This window comes from Phasianus colchicus, chromosome 6 (assembly GCF_987193195.1).
Source record: "Phasianus colchicus chromosome 6, bPhaCol1.hap1.1, whole genome shotgun sequence".
NCBI classification, from domain to species: domain Eukaryota; kingdom Metazoa; phylum Chordata; class Aves; order Galliformes; family Phasianidae; genus Phasianus; species Phasianus colchicus.
In genome coordinates, this window is record NC_143441.1 from 30,080,335 (window position 1) to 30,103,751 (window position 23,417).

General features: G+C 38.6%; 1 protein-coding gene across 1 annotated transcript in view; it reads right to left on the minus strand.

Moving 5' to 3' along the window:
* The window catches only part of COL1A2 (collagen type I alpha 2 chain), a 37,833-nt gene that overhangs the window by 5,310 nt on the left and 9,106 nt on the right, over positions 1-23,417 (minus strand). Inside the window, exons 10-45 of the mRNA XM_031614315.2 lie at positions 23,206-23,259; positions 22,681-22,734; positions 22,316-22,369; positions 20,675-20,719; positions 20,385-20,438; positions 20,231-20,275; positions 18,316-18,369; positions 17,003-17,101; positions 16,870-16,914; positions 16,651-16,749; positions 16,069-16,122; positions 15,861-15,968; positions 14,940-14,993; positions 14,733-14,831; positions 13,939-13,992; positions 13,495-13,593; positions 12,704-12,757; positions 11,945-11,998; positions 11,800-11,853; positions 11,647-11,700; positions 10,770-10,814; positions 9,055-9,153; positions 8,262-8,369; positions 6,792-6,845; positions 6,187-6,240; positions 5,631-5,684; positions 5,472-5,525; positions 5,263-5,370; positions 4,266-4,319; positions 4,119-4,172; positions 3,115-3,276; positions 2,283-2,390; positions 1,741-1,848; positions 471-524; positions 261-368; positions 5-58 (exon numbers count right to left, since the gene is read on the minus strand). Coding sequence (XP_031470175.2) covers positions 5-58; positions 261-368; positions 471-524; positions 1,741-1,848; positions 2,283-2,390; positions 3,115-3,276; positions 4,119-4,172; positions 4,266-4,319; positions 5,263-5,370; positions 5,472-5,525; positions 5,631-5,684; positions 6,187-6,240; positions 6,792-6,845; positions 8,262-8,369; positions 9,055-9,153; positions 10,770-10,814; positions 11,647-11,700; positions 11,800-11,853; positions 11,945-11,998; positions 12,704-12,757; positions 13,495-13,593; positions 13,939-13,992; positions 14,733-14,831; positions 14,940-14,993; positions 15,861-15,968; positions 16,069-16,122; positions 16,651-16,749; positions 16,870-16,914; positions 17,003-17,101; positions 18,316-18,369; positions 20,231-20,275; positions 20,385-20,438; positions 20,675-20,719; positions 22,316-22,369; positions 22,681-22,734; positions 23,206-23,259 — 2,565 coding nt within the window. The remainder of the gene's footprint in view (positions 1-4; positions 59-260; positions 369-470; positions 525-1,740; positions 1,849-2,282; positions 2,391-3,114; positions 3,277-4,118; positions 4,173-4,265; positions 4,320-5,262; positions 5,371-5,471; positions 5,526-5,630; positions 5,685-6,186; positions 6,241-6,791; positions 6,846-8,261; positions 8,370-9,054; positions 9,154-10,769; positions 10,815-11,646; positions 11,701-11,799; positions 11,854-11,944; positions 11,999-12,703; positions 12,758-13,494; positions 13,594-13,938; positions 13,993-14,732; positions 14,832-14,939; positions 14,994-15,860; positions 15,969-16,068; positions 16,123-16,650; positions 16,750-16,869; positions 16,915-17,002; positions 17,102-18,315; positions 18,370-20,230; positions 20,276-20,384; positions 20,439-20,674; positions 20,720-22,315; positions 22,370-22,680; positions 22,735-23,205; positions 23,260-23,417) is intronic.

Sequence of the window (23,417 nt, forward strand, 5' to 3'; positions counted from 1 at the left end):
TTACAGCGAGACCTCTTGGGCCAAAAGCACCAGCAGGACCAACAGCACCAACAGGACCCTGGAACAGGAAAAGAAAATGCATGTCATTGATGCATATCATACCTAATAAAAGTTCCATTCTAAACACATTTCTACAGAAAGCAAAGTAATTATTCACATATTATAGGGTTTTGATGCATATATGTATATAAAATGCACATATGTAGGATGGACAAGTGTTAATCTATCAATCAAAAAAATGTAAAATCTCATCAACTTACAGGATCACCACGGTTTCCAGGCTTTCCAGAAGGACCAACTTGGCCATGAGGACCAGGAGCACCCAAAGCACCACTGGGACCAGGGTTACCAGGAGCACCGCGCTCACCCTGAGAATTAGGGAATGAGAGAGAGATGCTGTGTTACTACCGACTTACACATATTGGAAGATTTCTTTCGTAAATATGAAATAAAAGGAAAGTAATAGTCACCTTGAAACCAGGAGCACCATCACGGCCTGGAGGACCATCATTTCCAGGATTGCCCTGTTAAAGTACCATTTAAAAACATTAAAGCCCACCAATATCTCACATAGAACTTTGTGCCGCCTAATTGCTCCCAATGAGATTTAGAAGACATTGAGATAGAACAGCATGAATCTTGAAGGTAAACTTTGTCATAAGTCCCACAATCAAATCCCTTACATACACTAACATCCTCTGAAAAATAGGGTGCCCTTCAAGTATTTTAGATTTTACAATACCAATATAGGAGAAATTCATAACTTTTGGTTCTATTGCTGTAAATGGAAAGTTAGTACAAGAGTTCTATACTAACAATGCCTCAGATTATCAAACAAACTTCCCTGATAATGCCCAGAGAAAAATGTATATCTTAAATTCTTAAGGAGAACTATAGCGTGTGAACGTTTTATTTTTCTTAGAGTATAAGTAATACCTAGAAACTGTATGGATACCCTTCTTCAAGGTAAACTACTAATCTGGATGGCTGCATTGAATGGATAAGTTTATTCACTGCTCTATGAAAAGCTGGTTGCAGGATGATGCATAATCATGGATGAGGTAGGGCATTAGAGGGGGCAATTTATTACATTTCAGTACTTCCACGTACCCCTTTCCAGATAAGATACAAGTCCTCCACTCCCTGAATTTATCTGTCGAACTCAGCAGTACCTGCCACACAGGCCAGAGTTTGTTTCATCATGTTTTTAGCCTCCTTTACATTTCATGGTGAAGGAATGTATGTCAGGAAACATTATGTACATAGCTGACATTAAAAAAAATTATTGCAGATAATCAGCTTCCCTGACATAGCTTCCATCTCTACAGCCAAAAGCTTGTTGCATGGGATGTAATGCTTTTACCAGCTCCTGCAGTGAAGGCTTCTTCTCAATCTTGTTTGTCAATTAAGCAAAAAAGTCAAAAGATTCTGATTGTGACTCCAGGATATCCTTCAGACACAATTTATGCCTTGAAGAATTTGTCACCTAGTCAGAGCTATCGGGAAAGAGGACTGAAATTTGCTCTGTGATTGGGATGTTCCCTGGTACCACTGCTCTGTTTTAGACCTTGCCAATAAGGGATTTGTGTATTGGGATTCTGCTACTATTTTCCCCAAAGACACTGGAAGGTACAAGTTCGCTAGCAGAACAGCATCCAATTGCATTCAGGTTCTCTGTGTTTCTCTTTGGCTCAGAATAAAAGCAAAGCAGTACTGGAGAGGAAAGAATTCATAGCTTACATCACGACCAGCTTCACCAGGAGCACCATTAGGACCGGGAGAACCCACAGGACCAGAGGGACCACGAGCACCAGGAGGACCAGAAACACCCAGGGGACCAGGTTCACCCTAATACAGGAACAGTAGTAACAAAATGTGACATATAATACAACAAAAACCAGTCTTACAGAACTGTCAGTCTATATCTAAGAGAGGCATTTCTCTGCAGTCAGTTCTGGAAGCAAAACAGAAACGGGAGACAATGAGAAACATATCTAACTAGAGCAAAATATTTAAGTTTCTAGCTTTTCTCTGTCTTGCTTAGAACAGATGCTTCTGATGCCATTCAAAAATATGTTCACCTGCAGATACAAGTCTTGTTTGTCTGCAGCAAGCAATAATGTCTTCCACTGCTCAAGTCTGTAGGCTCCATTTAACCAAGATCTGTTTGCAGCAGAAATGAAAACAACAGAATCTATACCTCCTGTCCACCACTGTTCCATGAGAGGAGACCTCAGCATTTTTCTCTTTGTAGTTTAGTGCAGCCAATGAGTCATACTCACTGTTGCTCCAGCAATGCCTGGAAGACCACGTTCTCCCCGAGAGCCAGGCAGACCAAGGATACCAGGAGCACCAAGAATACCCTGAGGACCTGGGGTACCAGGGGGACCCTGTGAGATGAAAAGATTTTATTAACAGATGACTGTGCTGAGGGAATTCCATAGTGAAGAAACCAACCATCTGATTCTGAGACAGCCTTATCATGTACCATCTAGGTACCTTCTATCTCCCCACAAGCCTTAGAGCTCATTATTGATCTTTAAAAAGACAAAGTATATTTAGTTAAGAGACTTTTCAATTTGCTTAAAATTTGAGCATGTGCTACTAAACTTGGCGTAAGTAGTCATCCTGGAATATTACTTTATTATTCCTAATTGCAGTCACACCCTCTAGTTCAACTCTATTTTTTACAATATAAAACTAGAAAATTTTCTGCGCTATTCCAGACCTTACAGGGCAGATTTTCAATTGTCACCTACAAATTTTTAACATACATGTCTAACAGTGACAATTTTATTCTTAGCTGTAACTTCTAAAGATTATGGAAGAAACTTCTATATATTTACATTGAGAAACAATAGAGAAGTAATTCACACAAATAGATACTTCTACAAGACTCCTGACACAGAAGTAGTGCTCACTAACAGACTTTTAGGGTCTGTTAGTCAAACATGTATAAAAAGTTTCCTTACTCTCAGTGGAGCTACTGCTTAAAAACTTTGCTAAATTTGGTAAAGAAGAAATGCCCTTCAAAAGTACCAAAAGTATCTTAGAAGCTGTAACATTTACACAAAGAGAGACTCTTGTGACGAGATGCGATACTGAGTTACTTACAGCAGCACCAGCCTCTCCAGATGGACCTTTCTCACCAGCAAAACCAGGTGGGCCAGCAATACCCTGTTCACCAGTACGGCCAACTGGACCAACATCACCACGCAGACCTCTAGGACCATCTTTGCCAGCTGGGCCAGGAGGACCAGGGGGACCAGTGATGCCCTAGAGGATCAAGCATGGAAGTGTCATCATTACAACACAAACCAGAAATAGGGAGAAGAGAGTAAGTTTCATTCCATTTACAAAACTGGTGCTTTGCAATAAACAGGTTATCAGCTGCTACAGAGCAGCAACTGTTACTACATTTGTTAAGCAGTGCATAGCTGGAGTACGCAGAACTACTGAATTAGGGAATGGCATAATTTTGCATGTAGATTTGATTTGACACTAGAGACATCAATTGCAACTATAAAGCCTACAGGGAAAAAAAAAAACAAACTTAAGATTAGCTTTGGATAGTGGGATTTAAAATATAGGAAAGGAATACCTCTTCCTAAGGTTTGGAACACTGTTGTTAAAAGGAAGTTTTATGAAAGTCAATTGGAAATAACAAGTTTGGGCTGAAAAAGAAAATAGGAAGTCACATTCATAGACATAACCAGAGCCTCCCCTGCTTCAGACAGCAGTTGGAACTGCAGATACTTTGGAAAGTGTTTATACAAGATAATCTCTACATTCTTTTTGAGGTAGGATACGACCTTATTCCACTCAAAACCAATATCTATGCAGTTACTTTCTGTGAATAAAAACAAACTAAAGTCAGATTTTTACAACAGGCAAGGCACTTCACGGTTCAGAAGGATGCTTTTTAGCCTCTGAAAAAAACCCCACAACTAAATACGTAATTCCCAGTCTGTGAATTTTCTCTCTTATCCAGTCCTGTAAAGATTCGAAGCAATCCCAGGATAGTCAGAATTTGAGTCACGTAAAAAAAATGAGGATTATCCCTCACTAGTACAATGTCAGACTTGTCTTCCATTAAAACTTCTCCATCAGTTACTTACAGCAGGGCCTGGAGGACCGACTCTTCCAGCAGCACCAGGGAAACCAGTCATGCCCTAAAAATAACAGTCAAAAGGAAAATTTAGTTTAAAGGAAACAATGACTTAATGGAAAGCAACAATGCAAATGGTAAAAGCCTGAGGACTTACAGGAGGACCAGCATCACCACGAGGGCCAGCAGGACCAGCAGCACCAACGGGACCCTATGTGTGAAGGGCAGAAAGAGAGAGATGAATCAAGCAAAGACCTGTTATAAGGGAAAGTAAAGGAGACCAGCCTCACTCTTACAAAAAAGAAACAGTTTTGTTTCTTTAATTTTGTTACTTTAATTGAAGAATTTTTGGGCCCCAAAACAGAATGTGATGATTTTAGGGGTAAAAAATTTTCATGGACTTCTTGAATCAATATGATAAGAATTGAAGTGTTGCATAAGGCATGCATGATTCAAATGCATTTGCCTTGCCAATGTTACATGCATCTAAGCAAATCTATAAGTAAAATGTGAAAGGTGTAGTAAGGCAAAGAAGAGCAGGACTTCTGTTTGTATAGTATGACTGCTACAGCCATGTAGTTCCAAGATCTGGTACTGGTCTTATAGAAGCGTATAGTAAGATCCTCTGCCTATGTTATCTTGCAATATTTCACAGTATTTTAGATACCAAGACCTTTCTTTCTGCATCATTTCCCCAGTAATGGGCTGCGTGCATGTGAAACCTTTGGACTATATTATAAGCTAATTTGCAAGGGTGTGCACCAATTTGCACATATACAGCTGCACAACTGGATTTAAGTCAGACTGCAATAGCACATTCTGTCTCTAAGGCCCTCAGCTCAGGAACTTACCCACAAACACCCCTTGAATGGTTCAAGACAGACAGATTTTGCTGATCTTCAGCACAAGTTGAAAATTAATTTTTTTCTCTTCATTTCAGTTCCAGACTCATGATCTCAGCCCACATAAATAAATTGATTAGTTTATATAATGTGTGAAAATCAGGATGTTGACTTTCCTCACAGCCTAATTTGAATTTCTGTTTCTTCTGTTTGTTTTCTTTTAATTACCTTTTCAAATTCAAGGCCTTCAGGTTAGCATATTGCTTGCATAGCACAGTTAAGAACCATTTTACCAAGATACAGTTCACTTACTGGTGGTCCAGAAGCACCAATTGGCCCAATAGCACCTGTTGGTCCAGTTTCACCCTTTGGTCCCTTAGGGCCACGCTCGCCTTTAGCACCAGGCTGACCAGCTGCACCCTATAGAAAAGAAACACACAGAACAAGGAGTTGAAAAAGTAAGCCAAGAAAGTAAAGGAATAGTGTGGCATCAATAAGAGGAAAATGAAAACAGTACTCACAGGAGGTCCAGCAAATCCACTAGGACCTACAGGACCAGGTTCACCACGTTCACCCTAAAGAGAAGACAATGAGGACTAGTTGGAATTGGCTTTAAAAGGGCATTTTTGTGAATATCATGTCTTTAACACGATAAAATAATTGAAGGAATTGCTTCTTACAGGAATACCACGGGCACCAGCAGGACCAGCGGGACCAGCAGGACCTCCTTCACCCTGAAACAGACAGGAGACATTACATGGGGGAGGCCACACATGTCAAAACAGATCTTGTGGTATTGATGCTTATAGTCTATCTCTCCACATCTGTTTTAATCTACCCCATGTTAAGAATAATTTCTAGTGATACTTGGACAGGATGAAGAGTCATTAGGAGCTAATGTGTTGTTGTTTGACACCATATCAGAACCTCTTCCCAGTGTGAAGGGGATCATAGCCTGAATCAGAAAGAATTCAGACAAAGTTCAAATCCAAAGATTTTCTTAAAAACCACTGCCATGTAGATGTACATCCATTCCCTGCCCTTTTAAGAAAAGGTATGGGGCGCAATGGAAAACTCCCAATAACACTTGCTTCACATAATGTGAGAACTTGCAAAACTTGTGTCCCCTAACAAGATGGAATTGTTTTCTTTTAGACTAGAATCTTCCTCTTAAATAATCATACTGTGGGCAAACTGTATAAACGAGACACTTTTTCATTCGAAGAGCAAACTTACCCGATCACCAGCACCACCAGCAGGGCCAGGAGCACCAATAGCACCAGGGAGACCCTATAGGTTAAGAGAAGGACATCATTTCTAACAAAATGTAAGCAAGAGTCACCAATTAAATTTTTGTACTCTTTTCTCCTGGAGATAGGCATGTGACTTTATCTCAGTTACTCTTAATAGATTTTACATAAGCTGATGTCTTTTACATTCTATACTGTTATTTTCCTTCTAAAGTATGAAATTCTAGCACAAACAGCCAAAATGCCACATTAATGTTGTGTGGCTTTGCAGGCTGCCTTTACGATTAGCTCTATGGGCTGAGCCCATTAAGTTCCAGAGGAGATCACACTGACAACTGTCTATGAAATAATGATCTCTGCCAATATCATATCTCTGCTTTCATGCATGAAGAGTGATCACTTCTCTCTCACTCCTCAAATTCAAACATCCCTGAACAAGGGGCTACACAGTTATACTGACTTGCATCAAAAGCAAGCAGTTGTTAGAGGAAATGGAATATGCTGGAAAATAAAAGCCATAAGTATCCTTTTTAATCACTTATGTACTCAGGTGCATCAAAGTAAACTCAAGTAGAACCAAAAGATACTTACACGGGCACCATCTCTTCCTGTTGCACCAGCATCACCTCTCAGACCTGGGGCACCCTAAAATAAATACATAGAGGAAGCAACCATTATCTTGGTAATGTACAAAATAGTTTGTCAGAAAGAAGGCCTGAGCTGTTCTCTGAATGCACACGTACTACAGAGATACCTATGCTGGTTTTGGTTTGGGAATGGACTTTGACTTACCTCATTCTTATTGAAGAGTACGTACTTACTCACAAAGATAAAGTGTGTAGACAAAGAGGACTGATATGATTTGACAGAATTATTACTTTATTCTATATAAAGTATATCTATTCATTTTCTTCCAGGTAACAAGAATTAAAAATTCAAAATTAAAATGTCTGTTCCAAATGGTGAATGTAAATACTACCTCAAAACCCCTTTTCTTTTGGTCACAAAAGAACCAAATGTAAAAATATTCCTGGGAATTTATGTCTCCTATTTGAAGGAAGAAAAGAACTGATTAAAAAAATGAGGTTGTGAGTGGTCATGTAAAAGGCCATGTTTTATATAACAGAAATAGTATCTAGGTCATCACTAGTGTCGAAAAGTCAGACTAGTGCTCTGTTTTCTCTTCTTTTTGAAGAAATCCTACTCTTCTGCATTAATCTGCTTGCCAGTACATAGCTTTTATAAAAAGTTGCAAGCAATTTTCATCTTAATTTCCTTATAGTCATGTAGCATAAGTGCAGTTGTAGATTTTTTAGTCTAAACAATTAAAGGTATAGAAATCTCAATTTAGAGTATAAATAATGAACTGAAGAGAACTTGGAACAAAGTGTACCTAACAAGATAAAAATCCATTTTACGGATAATTATATGAATGAAGCAGAATTTGCAACAGGACTTACACAAAACTGTGAAGTCTGCTTCCATGCAAGTGCTTGCACTGGCTAAAATTTTCTGCTTTTATTATATGCATCTGATACAATCAAAAATTTTTTGTAATTTCACAGAATCACCAACGTTGGAAAAGAACTACAAGATCAACCAGTCCAACTGTCCACCTACCACCAATACTTCTCACTAAGCCATTTATTTATATATCTTATGTACTGCATCAGAGATCACAGCAGAGATGTTACAGATTTGAGCAGACAACACTCAGTTCTTCATGATCCATAAGCCCATTCCTGCTGTAAAGCCTGTATTCAGATTTAACACTGCTTTTATAAAGGTAAGCTCATTGTTACTCAACCCTGTGAAGCCCTACCTGGCACTTAAACCAATTCTAAATACTGAGCAAAAAATCAAAATACAGTCTTTGTACTTCAAAATATTGTCACTCTGTTGGACCAACAAAACCTTTACTTACTGAAAACTAATGAGACACCATGAAATACAATTCAAAGCAAACAGAAATTGTATTTGGGTAACCTGCATTTTTTTCAGTTAGTGAAATTCAAGCATCTCCCAGACCTGTGCATATATAATAAAGAGCATCAGCCTTACCTTCTCACCCTTGCCTCCTGGAATACCTGCAACACCTCTCTCTCCTGGGATTCCACCAGGCCCAGCGGGACCAGGAGCACCAGCAGGACCGACGTTACCAGGCTCACCCTAGCAGCAACAGGTTGTTGTGTGAGAGATGGTGAAATATGGAACAATGTTGCAATATGGAACAACATTTTTCCTTTACTTATAAGCCCATATTCTGTTGGCTTGTAAATATACTGAGTAGTAGGTCTCCAGCTATTGTGCATTTGTAATTTTTCAGTGAAGACCTCAGACATGAACTCTCTCTCTGATTTTGTGGTCCCATATTCCAAACTAAACCTTCACGGGAAGACTGCATACGAAGATCTTGAAAATTGTGCCCCACACTTAATTTGGCAGAAGACCATGTTTTTGGGAATCTATTGGGTTTCCCAAATGTTTTTGCTAATGTTTTTGGGAAAATATTGCTTAGCATACACAAGAACGTCTTTCCCCAGGTGACTATAAACAGGCTAGTATGAATTTTAGCCAAAATCTCAGAGTAACAGTATTCCCAGCTAACAAGCAGTATACAAATTTATTCTAAACTGAAGCTCCCCTTCCATTCTCTCAGTGATGAACAATAAAAAAAAAAATCCACATTAGTGTGGACTAGCTGTTATGGAGATTTACTACTTGAAGAAAAGGCACAGCACCTATGATGCACGTGGATTACCTGTTAGCAGCTATTTATACTGAATAAAGATGGTTTCTGACTGCCCTCACCTGCAATTCGATAGTGAGGCAGTGGTAGCTGGAGAAGACATACCTTGTTACCATCAGGGCCTGGTGGGCCAGATGGACCACGGCTTCCAATAGGACCAGCAGGACCAACAGCACCACTTTCACCAGGAAGACCACGCTCACCCTGTGAGAGACAATCTGATTTGAGTTTTTCCTTTAATTGTTCTGTAGGTTAGAGATTTAAAAGCACCAACTGGTAACAGTGACACTATGATGCATTTTCAGCTGAACAAACTATTATTAATATCAGAATTATGCAAATTAAACTGGTGGGAAAAACTGGCTTTAGCTTTTGACACAAATAAAGCAAAGTACCAATCATGTCAGACAATGGATCCTAGAGAAATGAGGGCCACAGAAATTGGCAAATAATTGGTTTTACAGTTGCAAATGCCAGCAGGAAATAAAGGTGACAACTAAAACCCACTAATGTGACCTGAACATTCTAACAGGTATAAGGATACATTTCAAAGAAGATATTAACTGGAGCTGTGGAAATTGCCAGAAACTGGGTTCAAATTCACAGTAGATTATCAAATGTAGGTATATAATTTTTACTAAAAAAGAAATGTTGGGTTATCCCAATGTAATCAAGCTGAACAGCAGTGAATAATCTGATAGGGCATAATGGAAATGTTCAGTTATACAAGAGAATCTGGGAGTTAGAACAAGAACTATAATGCGATCAAATAACTGACTCAAGGAGAGATGGCACACTTTGAAAAGCACCAGTGAGACCTCATGCAAGCACTTTGGAATTTTTAGGAATTAAAAATTTTTGTTTTACTGAGCATTGGTAAGACCTAATCTGGAATGCTGAATGAAATACAATCTGGATGAGTACAAGATGCTAGAGCAAGGACAACGTCAAGCTAGAGCACAGACAGTTAACTGCTACTACAATGATGAAGGGAGCTTGGGCTGGATAGATTAGCAAAATGAAATTTTAAAGACATGGTTACTAACAACCTCACAACTGATTAACGTAAGAATGAATGGGAGTATTTGTCACTCACAAGTACATTCAGTCTGGAAGGCAGAATGCTTATAGTCAGAGAAAAGAGGAAGAATAGTTTAAGTATCAACTTCTTACTAAAAAGATTCAGAAAGCAAGTAAATAATTGAGCATTTTATAAACTGAAATGTGAGAGCTGACTATTTATTGCACTGTGTGTGCTCTCTACAGCCCTTTATTCACAGTTCAGGAGTGAAGAGAGCTGAGGGCATTATCTTCTGATGACTATTCCAGGCTCTGGACTCATCCTGCCTTTTGTTCACAGCACCACACGGGAGGCGGAAGCTGCCTAGCAAGGGTGGTATAACTGAATTGGTGAGGCTCATAAATCTACCCCCTTTGAGTAGATGGCAATCGAGTTAAAATTCTCATATGCACCAAGCCTCAACATTGTAGGACTGGTTTTTTGTCACCCATATTCCCATTGAGAAGTTAACATAAAAAACATATTAAACCAGATCATCAGGACATCATTACTCAGGTATTTGTATTCCTTATCCAGAAGTTTACTAACAATGACAACTATTGTATTGTATGATCAGGTATATCCTGACAAGCAGAAAGAGCAGAAAAAATTCTGCTTCCAGGTAGTCTGCTGCAATACATGGTATTCTGTACTTGAGAAAGTAGCTTGTCTTGAGAAACTTGTAAGTGCATACAGTTCATACTAATTCTAAACGCTTCATTAAGACAAGTCTCTATTAAATTTCAGATGAGTCACTTACCCTTGGGCCAGCAGGACCAGGGACACCAAATTCACCATGGAGACCCTAGAAGAAAAGAGATGGATTGATAAAGTTTATTTCAAGAGCAAACTTATTAGCTCACATTGAACTTTTGAACTTTGTTTATTAGCAGTAAATAGAAATGCTTCTCAAATTTCAGCAGTATGTTGAAAATCTTCAGACTAAAATCAGTTTTTTAGATACATAAGCTGTTTTCATATAATTGCACAAAATCTCAAAGCACACATGCTAAGAGATGCACTTCTCATCTGAAGAGAGTTAGTTATTAAATTTCAAGCTCTTTGGTCAGGCACATGCAGTGTAAACTCAATCATTCCATGTCTCAGTGTGAAGAACTACCAACTTAAATGGCTGATATGATGCACAGGAGGCACAATTTGCAGGTTTCATCACACACGAACTGTGCAGAACCTGGTGCCTGAACCATTACCAAGTTATCTCCATTGTATGCCATTGTAAACCCACTGAATATCAGCAGATGAGCAAAGGCATGAAACTGGAGTAATGCTGGTTAGATTGAACCTTGCCCATTTCAAAGGAAATCTGGAATACAGCGTTCTTCATGTGCTGCCTTGTCTTTTATGGGGATGTTATATTGTTGTTTATGGCCTCAAAAGCAAAGGACTTTTTTTTTTCCTGTTCATAAAAGAACTTTTAAAAAAGGAAGTACACTTCAAGTGCCAAAAGACCTTCTCCATTCGTGGCTAATTTTAACAAAAGGGATTATTAAACTCTGCATATAACACAGATCCATTTCGGCAAATGGATTCAATGGACTCTTGCTTCACCACAATTGTTAACAAAAAGCTTATGCAATACATGCCTTTACTTGAGCAGTATTGTATCTGCTACTCACCCTTTCGCCTGGTTTGCCAGCTTCACCAGCTGGACCAGAGGGACCCGGCAGACCCTAAGTGTAAAGAAACAAGCATACAAATAAAGTTAAGGCAGAAGAACTTTATGCTTTGTAAGCCATAGGTAAAGTAAGGCAGAGCACATAGCTTCTCACCTGGAAGCCTGGAGGGCCAGCAGGACCTGTTTCTCCCTTTGCACCTTGGTTGCCCTGGATAGAAGAAAATGAATTTGAAAATGAGAAGTCACAGTGATGAAAAATAAATCACAAATTGGATATTTGTGTGGAGGCTGTTACTTACAGTGACACCAGGAGGACCTTGAGCACCGTTGTTTCCCTCAGGACCAGGAGCACCCTAAATATGTTCAAGCAGAAAGCTGTTAACAAAGTTTTTATTCTTTATGAGTAGTATCTGTCTAAAGTGCTTCTGTGCCAAAACCAAAGGTCTCTGGCTGCTTATTTTGAACTCATACTGCTACATTTAAGTTGAAGCCCTATGTTTCCTCAACTTACCTATTTGCTCATAAGAGCTTCTCTATCAAAAGGTAATACAGATGCTTACAAAACTAAATTGCGATAGGTAATTTTAAGTTACTGCAGTACCTTTATCCTTACAAAAAATCCTTTGGAATTACAGATACAGAAATCTGGTCAATAGGTGGCATTTTTTCCCAGAACAGATCAATTATTTGATTCCTTAGATGAGATTTACGAAATCTTCCATTTATCAGTAGGGAAGTGTTGAAAATTTACAGGGTAAGATAAAAACTTCACACCCTCCACAGAAATTTACAAAGGAATTGCTATTTGTTCCTTTTAATAGGAAGCTAATACCCAATAATTAATTACCTAATCCATATTTAACAAGAGTAATTTTCATTTGCGCTAATATTTATCTTCAAGTAATGGTCTCCACTGACATGAAGCTATGTGAATGCATTCCAAAGTACTCTCCTGTTTTGTCACCCCTTCATGCTTTTACAAGACAATGCTATCTTATAAAAGAGGCTTTGAAAATCTACATTTCTCTCTGGAAGTTGCAAAAGACATATCCACATACCCGTGGGCCAGCAAGACCAACATTGCCTTTTTCACCAGGCTTGCCAGGTTCACCCTGAAGGTGAAAGAGAAAAAAAAAACACATGGAAGTTAATTAAGACTTCATATGAGGTTCGGATTATACTACTGGATAGAAGGTGATACTTCCTGGATGAAAGATTCATTGTAACATTTCTTTAATTTAAAAAGCCACAAAGTATATCTGGCTTGTTGAATCAGAGAGGAAGAGCAATAATGGAAAGAAGTATTTTGTCTTTTCAAAACTGTTTGATTATTTTTGAGATAGTAATGCAAGCTCCTGATATGCTGTGCAGTTTTGTACGTAATACACTAATACCCATGTGTGCACAGCAACACCACACATCCAGAGAAAGTACTATTATCTGTTTCCTCTGCGAGTCATACCAAGAGCCCCAGTGAAAAATGAAACTGATGGTAGCTTTTCTTCTAAAGTGAGTAAGATTTGAATTGTGCTCCAAAAATAACAAAGATTTCATGTTCAACTTCTACAGAACTTTTACTGAATTGTATATACAGAAGTGATAAAATGGACATGAAGAAATGATAATACAGACATTATTAATCTCATCACTTCAATGTCCAAGTATTCCCAAATTAAGTATATTACTGTTTGTTTAGCCATATTTTAGATAATTGGAAAGCAATTTAAGAACAAACTCTTGAAAGTGAGCAAATACCATTCAATAGACAGAACAGGAATACGCAGATACATTTGACTGTTAAGAGTTGGGTACCTACAACTTAGAAATAAACTTTCTCTACTGTACTTACAGTGGGACCTTTTGGTCCAGGGAATCCAATGTTGCCAGGTTCACCTCTATTACCAGCTGCACCAATTGGCCCAACCCTACCATCTGCTCCAGGGAAACCCTAGAAACAGAAAACATACCTATGAAATGACTGGTGGAGAAAAGTGTACTCATGAAGTCATTGTCATTTAACTTCTAAACACTGATCATATATCACATGCATCTGCATTCCTCCCTTTTCCTCCTTTTTATAGAGCTCTGTATTTCTTCTTCCCCTTCCAGGACCAAGACCCCATTTAAGATCTCATCTAAGAAGTGAACGGAAAGTCTTTTTACAGATCTGAGTAATTGAGTAGTAGAGTCTCACTGGTTTTAAGTAGCTGTATTAGAGTTCAGATTTCTGCTTCTTAAATCTTTGTAGATGCTTTGCATGCACTGGGGAAAAAATTAAAACCAGAGTACTTACAACAGGACCTTCTTTGCCAGCAGGACCTGGGCTTCCAGGTTGACCTGGGAGACCCTGAGAAGGGAAAGGTTTCATGTTTTTAGAAGGCAATCAAACCAACACTTTTTTTATTTTACAAATACATGCATGGGATGCATGCACACAAATGGGACTGTATGTTCTATCAAGTTTACATCTCATCTAAACTGAAGTTTAATTTTGTGGTGTGTGCTTCCATGCAGCTGAAGTTAGTGTGTTTGCTTAGATAAACTCATTTAGGTTCTACTTTAGCAGACAGTTTGCAAACACTCAATAGTTCACAAATGCAGTGAAAACTCTCTTCATGAAAGGTGCGTAGAAAGGGAAAAAAGATTAAAAGGACAAAAGTCATTGACATGTACATAATCCGTGCGGATCCAGAACCAATAAAGTGGATTGGTTGTTTTCAGTGAAATCATTAGCAAAATAAAATTGAAATAATTGAGATGAGTCATCTCATATCACAGAGGAGATATACACCTCAAATGTGATCTTAATGGCCCCATTCTGTAAATAATAACAAGCAGAACGAGTCAGTGGAGTCCAGTACGAGACAGTGCTGCTCCATGACCAAGGCAATTAGATGCTACCACATACTAAAGAAATGAATTTTGATAAACATTTTGATGCTGCTTAATCACTTCCTCATGAATGATTTCCAATGGACTGATAGAAATAGTCTAATTGTGGCATGAATAGACATCCTGCAATTGGATTTCTGAATAATTTTATCCACAAAATGCAAGTAGTTTTCTTTTTGCACAGTTCAAACTTACTCTTGGACCCATAAGACCAGGCTCACCAGGACGGCCAGCATCACCATTAGGACCCTTAGCACCAACAGGACCACTAGGACCACGGTTACCAGCAGGTCCCTAACAATAAAAGAAATAAATAAAATTAGGAAGAGGTAGCAAAAAGTATCATACATTTGTATGTAAAACAAGATGGTTTAGAAATAATGACTCAGAGATAAGCCTTACCATGACACCAGCTCTGCCATCAGCTCCGGGGAGACCACGAGATCCAGGCACACCCTGCAAGTGAATACAAATTAAATTTAAAAAGGGAAAGAAAAATATGTTCCTGTGAGGTGGAGTGCTGGTTAACTTTCAGCTTTTCAAGAAAGTCTGCTAAATATGACATAAGTGCAGCTCTAGGCATACACTGCAAATGCATACTGTGAAAGAAATCCCTCTCATTTCCTTTCTATTTCTCTAAATTCTAATCTGCTTCTATGAGAGCACAATCTTAAGTGGGTCTGGCCAACAGCTGGGATCACACAACCTGGCAGGTGTTTCAACTGCACATCTCTGCAGTGTTACTAGCTTCTCTTGAACTCTGTACAACCTACCTATGCAAGGTGCAATAATGAATTCTTACTTTTGTCATTAAAAAAATTGATGAAAGCACTGCCTTTTTTCTTAGCCTTTTCCAGTGAATTCCTACTCCTGCACCTGCACAAAGCTACATGACTCTTGAAAGCCATTGTGTTGTTTCCTGGCCCAGTGATAAGCATACTACAGACACCCTTGAAGACACTGAATTTAAACCTCTCTCACATTACATGCGAGCCAACTATGGGCTCTTGCAACTATTTCTTTCAAGCACTTATATCTCATCATGAAGCTTTATAGCTAAATCAGTGTTAATTCTCTAAATATTAATCAATGGATAACACAAAGAAAACTATAATTAATTCAGGGATAAGATAATAAACAGCTTTAATGCAAAGCAAAAATAGGGTTGGTCCCAACAAATCAAAAGGCTCAGAACAGCAAACCTTTGTCTAGTTGTATTAACACAAATTTAGTGATTTATAATTATTCAATTTCCCTTTGCGAATATAGCTTTATTTCTATTCTTTTTTGCTTTTACTTCTGGAACATGAAAAGAAAACTTACTCTTAGACCAGCAGGGCCAGGGGGACCAGCAGAGCCAGGTTCACCATTGCTGCCTCTCTTGCCTTCCTCACCACTTGGACCAGGAGGGCCAGGGGGGCCAGCAGCACCCTATTTCAGCCAAAAGAGGAAAAGAATAAATCAGATGCTGAGCTATAGGTACTATGAGACTTTATTCATTGAAACAACACTCACAAATTGCCATACTTACAGGCTCACCCTTGTTACCACTTTCTCCCTTGGCACCAGCAGGGCCTGGTTCACCCTAGAGTCCAACATAAAAAGAGATCCTAGGATTAAGCACCATTCTAAAATTCTTTCTAGAAATCTTACCTGAACAACATTTTCATGAATCAAAAATATCTTTAATTATCCAGTGTCATGCCCGACTCTACTCTGACACAGTCAGTTAATATAACTGTACTTTAGGCTTAATGGGCATGAAAACAGACACGTTGAAGATGTTTAGAAATTATAGTAATTGAACTAAGAAACACTTTGGGCTGGTTCCTGTACTGAGGATACCCCTTGAGGGTCTGATTGTGAGACTGCTATCACATCTCTGTTGATATCATCAAGAAGGTCAGAGCTTAACAGTTATTGCAGCCAGAGTGAGTACAAAGAGAATCTCTTCAGTCTCAGTGAGAGACAGAAACGAGCTACGATGCTTAATTATACTGAAGCAACAGAAGTGTCTGCATTAAATGTAGAAACATATCTGGAAAAAGTATTTTACAATGATGGATGCTATCTTCATTTGAAAACTGGATACATGCAGTAGACAGTCACTTACAACAAGTCCCCTAGCACCACTTGGACCAGCAGGGCCAGGAGGACCAGGAATACCACGGGGACCAGGCAGACCAGGAGCACCAGCAACACCAGGAAGACCCTGTTCAACACAGAGAAAACTTATTGTAAATTCATTATCTTTTCTGATGCATTAACTGAAATGTGGTGCTTTTTTTTTTTTTTTTTTCCTTAAAGCAAATGTGCACATGGCTATACTTACAGCTGCACCTTTAGCCCCAGGAAGACCATTAGCACCAGGGTTGCCCTATTGAGGAAGAAAAAAATTATACTGGTTAATTCAAAGTCTCAAATGCATCCATCTGACAATAGATAAAGACTGGCAAGATACTCACAGGAGGGCCAACAGGACCACTGGAACCAGGAAGTCCAATCTCTCCTCTTGGACCAGCAGGACCAGTAGGGCCAACATTACCAGCAGGTCCAATTTCACCCTGTTTGAGAAAAGGATAAAGCTCTGTATCAGTATCCAGAGTGTTAAGGCAATTGCAGAGTAATTTCATTAGCCTGACATAAGACAATCCAATATAGGTTCCTGTTTCAGTCTAGGGAAACAAGAGGCTGAGAGCCTTTACTGGAATTTAAAGGCACTGAAGCTGGTAAAAATAGGTAGATCCCATCAAAACTGATGTACAACATGGAACAACAGATGATCAGCACATCTGCATTATTACAGAAGGCTAACCTACAAAATTAGAATTAAGATTCCAGTCTTCTCTACAACCATGAATCTCCAGCAGTGGCATAAGATGTCTCACTGTGTAGGAGACCTAATTGACAGTTATCTTGTACATAAGCTGTTGTTTGCATGGATGCAAAGTGTGCCTGGTCAGAGAACTGCAGTCTAGTTCTCATAGTGGTGAGAATGACAGGGAAGAAGATTCTTGATACCAATCTCGGAAACTTGCATTCACCAAACCTATTATAGAACTGAATCATGCAAGATCAGACAAGATTCAGACAAGAAGAAAATGATATTGCCCAAAAGGTGAAAAGCTGAAATGCAGTTTCACCACTGCATTTAATTTCGCCATCAATTTCAAGAACTCAGGCTGGAAGGAGCCTGATACACAACTAAAGCTTCTTTACCCTCCTCTTCTTATGAGAAGTGCTCTTATGAGAACTGCTACTTCGTTTATTTGTCATCGTCTACATCACCTTTCAAAGGTGTACACAACCACACCATGCAAGAGCGGTGAAAAATTAGGTTACACCTGCCTTGCATCTATTATTTGAATCAGCTCCCTCCTAACTCAGTCATAGCTATAGCTTCCAGACATGATTTGCTGGCTATGTTGGCCTCCTGATCTTTTCTATATGCGTGACAGATGAAGGTCTACATCCAAAATAGAAGACAATACAGCCAATTTCTGGAAAAGATCATTCCCTGTATCCCAAAGCAGGTAACTTCTTCCAGTTATACAATATGGTTTTAAATAACATGTGAACTCTTCAATGTGTGTTTATCAGCTGTGGAATGACTAATAACTATATCAACATTCATATAAATATTCCTCCAAATTCCTCACTCTGACCTGTAACTGACAAGATAATATTACCATTTCAGGTGATTTCTGCTGCCTAACAATACTTGTTACCACATCTTGTATTCACTGTCAAATGTAGCTGCAGAAACAGACATTCATACCTTAGCACCAGGAGCACCTGGGAAGCCTGGAGGACCAGCAGCACCAATGGGGCCCTATGAAACCAAAGGGAAGCATTTGAGCAAAAGCTTTCAATGACAACAAGAATTTTGCTGAAATAAACAAATTTTAGAAAAAAAGGACATTTACTTAGACATTTCTGCACATTGAAATATTATTTGCCTTCTGCAACTCTAAACTGACAGGTTTGGTCCATTACAAACAGTTGAGATTAAGGTCAGTGCAGAAAAAGCACTTGCAGTGTATCTGAAAAAAACATGAATTAAGCAATGAAGCCAAACACCTGAGGAAGAATAAACAGAGGATAGGTATCCTAGACAGACAGGTATCTGCAAGACAAGATGCCTTGCAGTACTGTCCCAAAACGAATGAGGAGGAGTGCTGCACCCTAGTGATTGCTATGATATTTATGTTTATGATAGGACAAGCTTCTTAGCGTACAGTACTCAGATACCAACAGAGAAAAGACATTAATGGATTTGTAGCCTGTTAGCCTTTAATGCATAGTTCTACAAATGGATAGTTTTTCTTTGATTTTTAATAAAACATGAAATTCATTCATAGCTACTGGGGATTGATATCTGCTTTTGTGAGCTAATATCTATTGTAGAACTGCTATATAGATCCAAGGGAATAAAATAGGTCAGCCTACAAAGTGAAGAGGAATTGGCTTCTGGCATTTGATAACTGGGTACGTGGCATTCACACTGGTTTTGCAGAAGCAAAAGAAAAAAGATTAAAAGCTCTGTAAAATACCTATGAAAATATAACTGTTCTAAATTTCCATTATGGTGACTCTTTTTACATTTTAAATTCCCAGAGGCAAAGGAGAATAACAATATTTTTGTTCTTGCTTAAAAGAAAAAAAAGTCCTTTACAGAATGCTTGCAACGTGAAGACATAAGCATGTGCAAAATAACTTTACTGGTATGGACACCAAAACCCAATCCAAGTTTCTATTGCTGTCCAGTCAGAGCAGCATCAGAATATTTTTCCTAGGGTACTTCATTTACCTTCAACATAGCTAAAGCAGTTTGGATCTTCAACAGAGTATAACATCAGATCTTGGCTAAGGTATTTATGTGACTGCATTTTAAATGCTCAATAATGTATATTTTAGAACGCCCTATGTAGGAGGACTGGAGTGAAATTCATAATTCTGCTAATGTTCCTATTCTGCTGAAGGACGGCAGACGTTTGCTGTGATGAGGAGCATTAGAATCAACTTTTGGTAAAGTTGAGAGGATCACATACAGCTACATCACCGATTACATTTTGAAGGCTGGAAGGAAAAGCTATTCTGTTTTATTTCTGTGTTTTTGTTGTTGTTTTTATTTTTTTTACAGCTTTGAAACTATGTTTGTACACACATTTATGCCACTGAAATAAATGAAATTTAGTAAAGTCAGCGGTGTGCAACAGCAACACTAACTCCTTTTAAAAGGGAAAATCTGTACTGCAGGTGCAAACTTGTGTCATAGAGTTAATGTAATACTTTTAGAATATATGTAATATTAGTCATTTGCAACATATGCATTAAAGCTACCTGTTGAAAGGTATAATCTTTAATTTTGGGATGAGAATTCTCCTGTTAGACTGGTGCAAACAAGGATTTTGTTCACCAGCTCTTTTACTATGAATTCATCAGTGTAAATGAGAGAATATTTTGTCCTACAGATATAGATGGGTTTAAAATAAATCCCAAGGATCACAGCACATTGTCTGCAAAGAACTTACAGTTTTTTAATGCTTTTTGTGGCAACCTATTAAGCAACAAAAATTTGTGTTTAAAATACCCAATCAACTTCTTTGAGGCCTGAAAAGTTCTCTGTAATTGGAAAGATGGGCATAAGGCCTAATGGAGCTAAGTTGTTAAAGATCAAGACTGAAACTTACGGCAGGTCCAGTGGGGCCAGCACTGCCATCACTCCCACGAGCTCCCTGTAAACAGAGAACATAGTGTGTAAAGACAGGCAAGAGCCAACGATCAGAGAAAGCCACAGTAAGTGGCTGATCATTAGTACCAATAGACAGATGGAAAGCCACTTACAGCTGGTCCAGGGGCGCCTATTCTTCCTCTCTCACCAGGGAGACCACGAGCACCCTGAAAGAAAAATTAGCTCATTTAGATCTGTCTACTAAACAAAGATACACAGATTTTCTTCCACTTGCTAAGTCTCTATGCAAAGTGGATTGCAACCAAACAATTCTGTTCCAAATATTAATGTATTATTACATTAGAGCATCTAGCCAGCTGGACTGTCGCTGATAAAAATAATTAGCCAAAATGCTGGCTGAGCCACACCTGACAGATTTTCCACAGCAGCTCTAAACACTTACAGGTTGTCCTGGGGTACCATTTTCACCAGGGGCACCAGGTTCTCCCTATGAAAGAAAAAATTAACATGCTTAAGTTACTCAAAGGATTCCTTGAATTGACAGCACAAAGCCAGCTAAAGAGGAAATATTCAGTTGCTATATCCTACTGTTCTTGACTGCTGTAGCACTCACACCACTGTACAGAATAACAGCAAATGGGCTCCTAATGGTGTAGAGGCTGTGACTTATACTGGAGCAAAGCCAGCTGAAATCCTCCTAAAAGGGAAGGCTTGGAGCAAATTGGTTCACTTGCCAGTCTCAGCTGTCTTTACTCCCTTTCTTCATGCTGTTATATCTGCACTGTAGCACACACCTAAGAGATAGGGCTAGATGATCAGAATTGGTAGTTGACTGTTAATCTGCAACTTTTTTAGCTAGAGAAAGAAAATACTTTCTTTTGCCTTAGGTTAAGGTAACATAATTCCTAATCTGTGCTGTCTAAAAATAAGACAGAAATATCTGAGTCAAATTCTTATGACCAATCATATTGGTATGAATGAAACCACTAAAACATTACTTATCTCCCTTAATATTAGGAGTTCTTAGTAAGCTCACAGTTTGCCTAGACTGGCCTAAAGTGACAAAGTTTGTTCCAGAGTATCAGAATCCTGAGCATATTTGAATGCACTGAGCCTTAAATGCTGAAATCTGTAGAAGTTTTTGCCTTAATCACAATTAAATCACAACATCATACTTTCGTTTTCAGTCAAATTAGCATTCCTAATAACTGCTCTTTCATTTACTTATTTACTTCATCTGCTTTTAGTCTCCAAAGATTGGACAGAGTGCATGGTATCTATCTCGTTACCAAACTTTCTGGAGCTTAACAAGTTGCAGTGATGGAAAATACCATAGTACAGTTAATAACTATAAGCAAGTAGTGCTAAGCTCCTGTAAACAAGCAGTAATGAGGATTAGAATTTGACCCTTACATTGTAACATTAAAAGTTTTTGGAGGCAGATCTACTGTGAATGAATCACCAATATTAAAATTTCCTACAACCCAAAAAAGCAGTAGTGTTTTTAAGAACATTGCTAGTAGGCACAGAAGTGGGAGTGATGAAGAAATTGAGAGGAAGAGCTTGCTAAATGTTCCTTGACCAAGTTTAAGGAAAGCTTTCTTAAGCAAGGTGTTCTAATGGGTACTAAGCTGAAGAAGACAAGAAGGAAGAAGTCTGAAGATTGAGTAGCCTTAACTCAGGAGAGCACAGCATTTATCCAAAGTTTTAGCAGAAAGCCTTACACTAAAGCATGTCTCACACAGCAGAGCTTTCTAGACAAATTAGATTCTCATTTTAATGTGCTTTAGAGAAAACAGCTGAAGTCCAACTACAGTCCATATAAAGGCAATTATTAGGAACCCAGTTCTGCTGCTCTTACTCATTAACAGAGTTTCTTGAGTCCTCAGTCAAGTAATAAGGCCCTAACATGATTTCTCATCTTGAGTTGTATCTATTTGTCCTACGTGATCTGCTGACTTCCTGATAATTGCAGCTGGACAATATTCAGTGACAACATTGAAGATCAATCGGAGAAGATTTCATACATATTTCTCTAGAAAGAGCTACAAATGCATCCTGCATTTTCAGATTTCATCTTTACCTTGGTGCCAGGAGTACCAGGTTGTCCCTTTTGACCATCCAGACCATTGTGTCCCTATATTGAGTAGAAAATTAAATGTTAAGTATATACTTTCTGACTAAACGCTATACACAAACTGTGCATTCTCTTTTGACAGGAAATATTCAAAACTTCAAAGATACTAATGCATTTAGAATATATACTTTTCACTTTCAGGGGTTTTCAGTATCACAGAATCACAGAATTGCCAGGGTTGGAAGGGACCTCAAGGATCATGAATCTCCAACCCCCCTGCCACACGCAGGGCCACCAACCATCCCACCTAATGCTAGTATCTCGAAGTGCTGTCTGTTAACTATTCAGGGAAGAAGTACACATATACTCACCCTAATTCCCTTAAAGCCAGGCAGACCAGGAGTTCCAGGGAAACCACGAGCACCCTAAAAACACGCAGAGCATGAATGATTGTCTCTCATGTTATATACAGTTGAAGAATAAAGAAAAACTATGTGTCCTTCATTAATGTTAGTGAGTAGATGGGGTCTCGCTCACTCAAGCAAGAAACAGTCCCATCCCAAACCTCCCAGAATCAGACTTGTTCAGTGCTAACAATAATCAACTTGATTTCCCAGGTCTGAATCCCGGAAATCTTATTAATTAACCTGTGACATCACAGCTATGTTAGCATTCTATTTTACCTCTGTTACTAGTGAAGAGGGGTGAGGGGGCAGGGAACAAAACAAAAACATAACTATACAATATCCTCGAAAGTAAGAAATGAAACAGATGCTGAGATTAATCCATGGAAAGAATATTAATGGATTGTTTAAAGAGAGAAATTCAGAAATACCATTAGAAGTTTAATTGATATGAGTACTATTTCATGTAATAGACAGTAGATCACTACTTACTTGAGGACCAGCAACACCTCTCTCACCAGGTCTTCCAGGTTTGCCAGGGTGACCCTAAAAAGTTCAGTAAAAATACACTGAGAGGGAAAGTTCATTTCATAAAAGAATAACAAAGCCTTAAAAAAAAAAAAAAAGGAAAAAGAAAATACATTAGGAAAGATTTCTTTCAATAAGCAGAGAACTTGGGAGCTTCTCTTCCCCTGTGTTCAGGA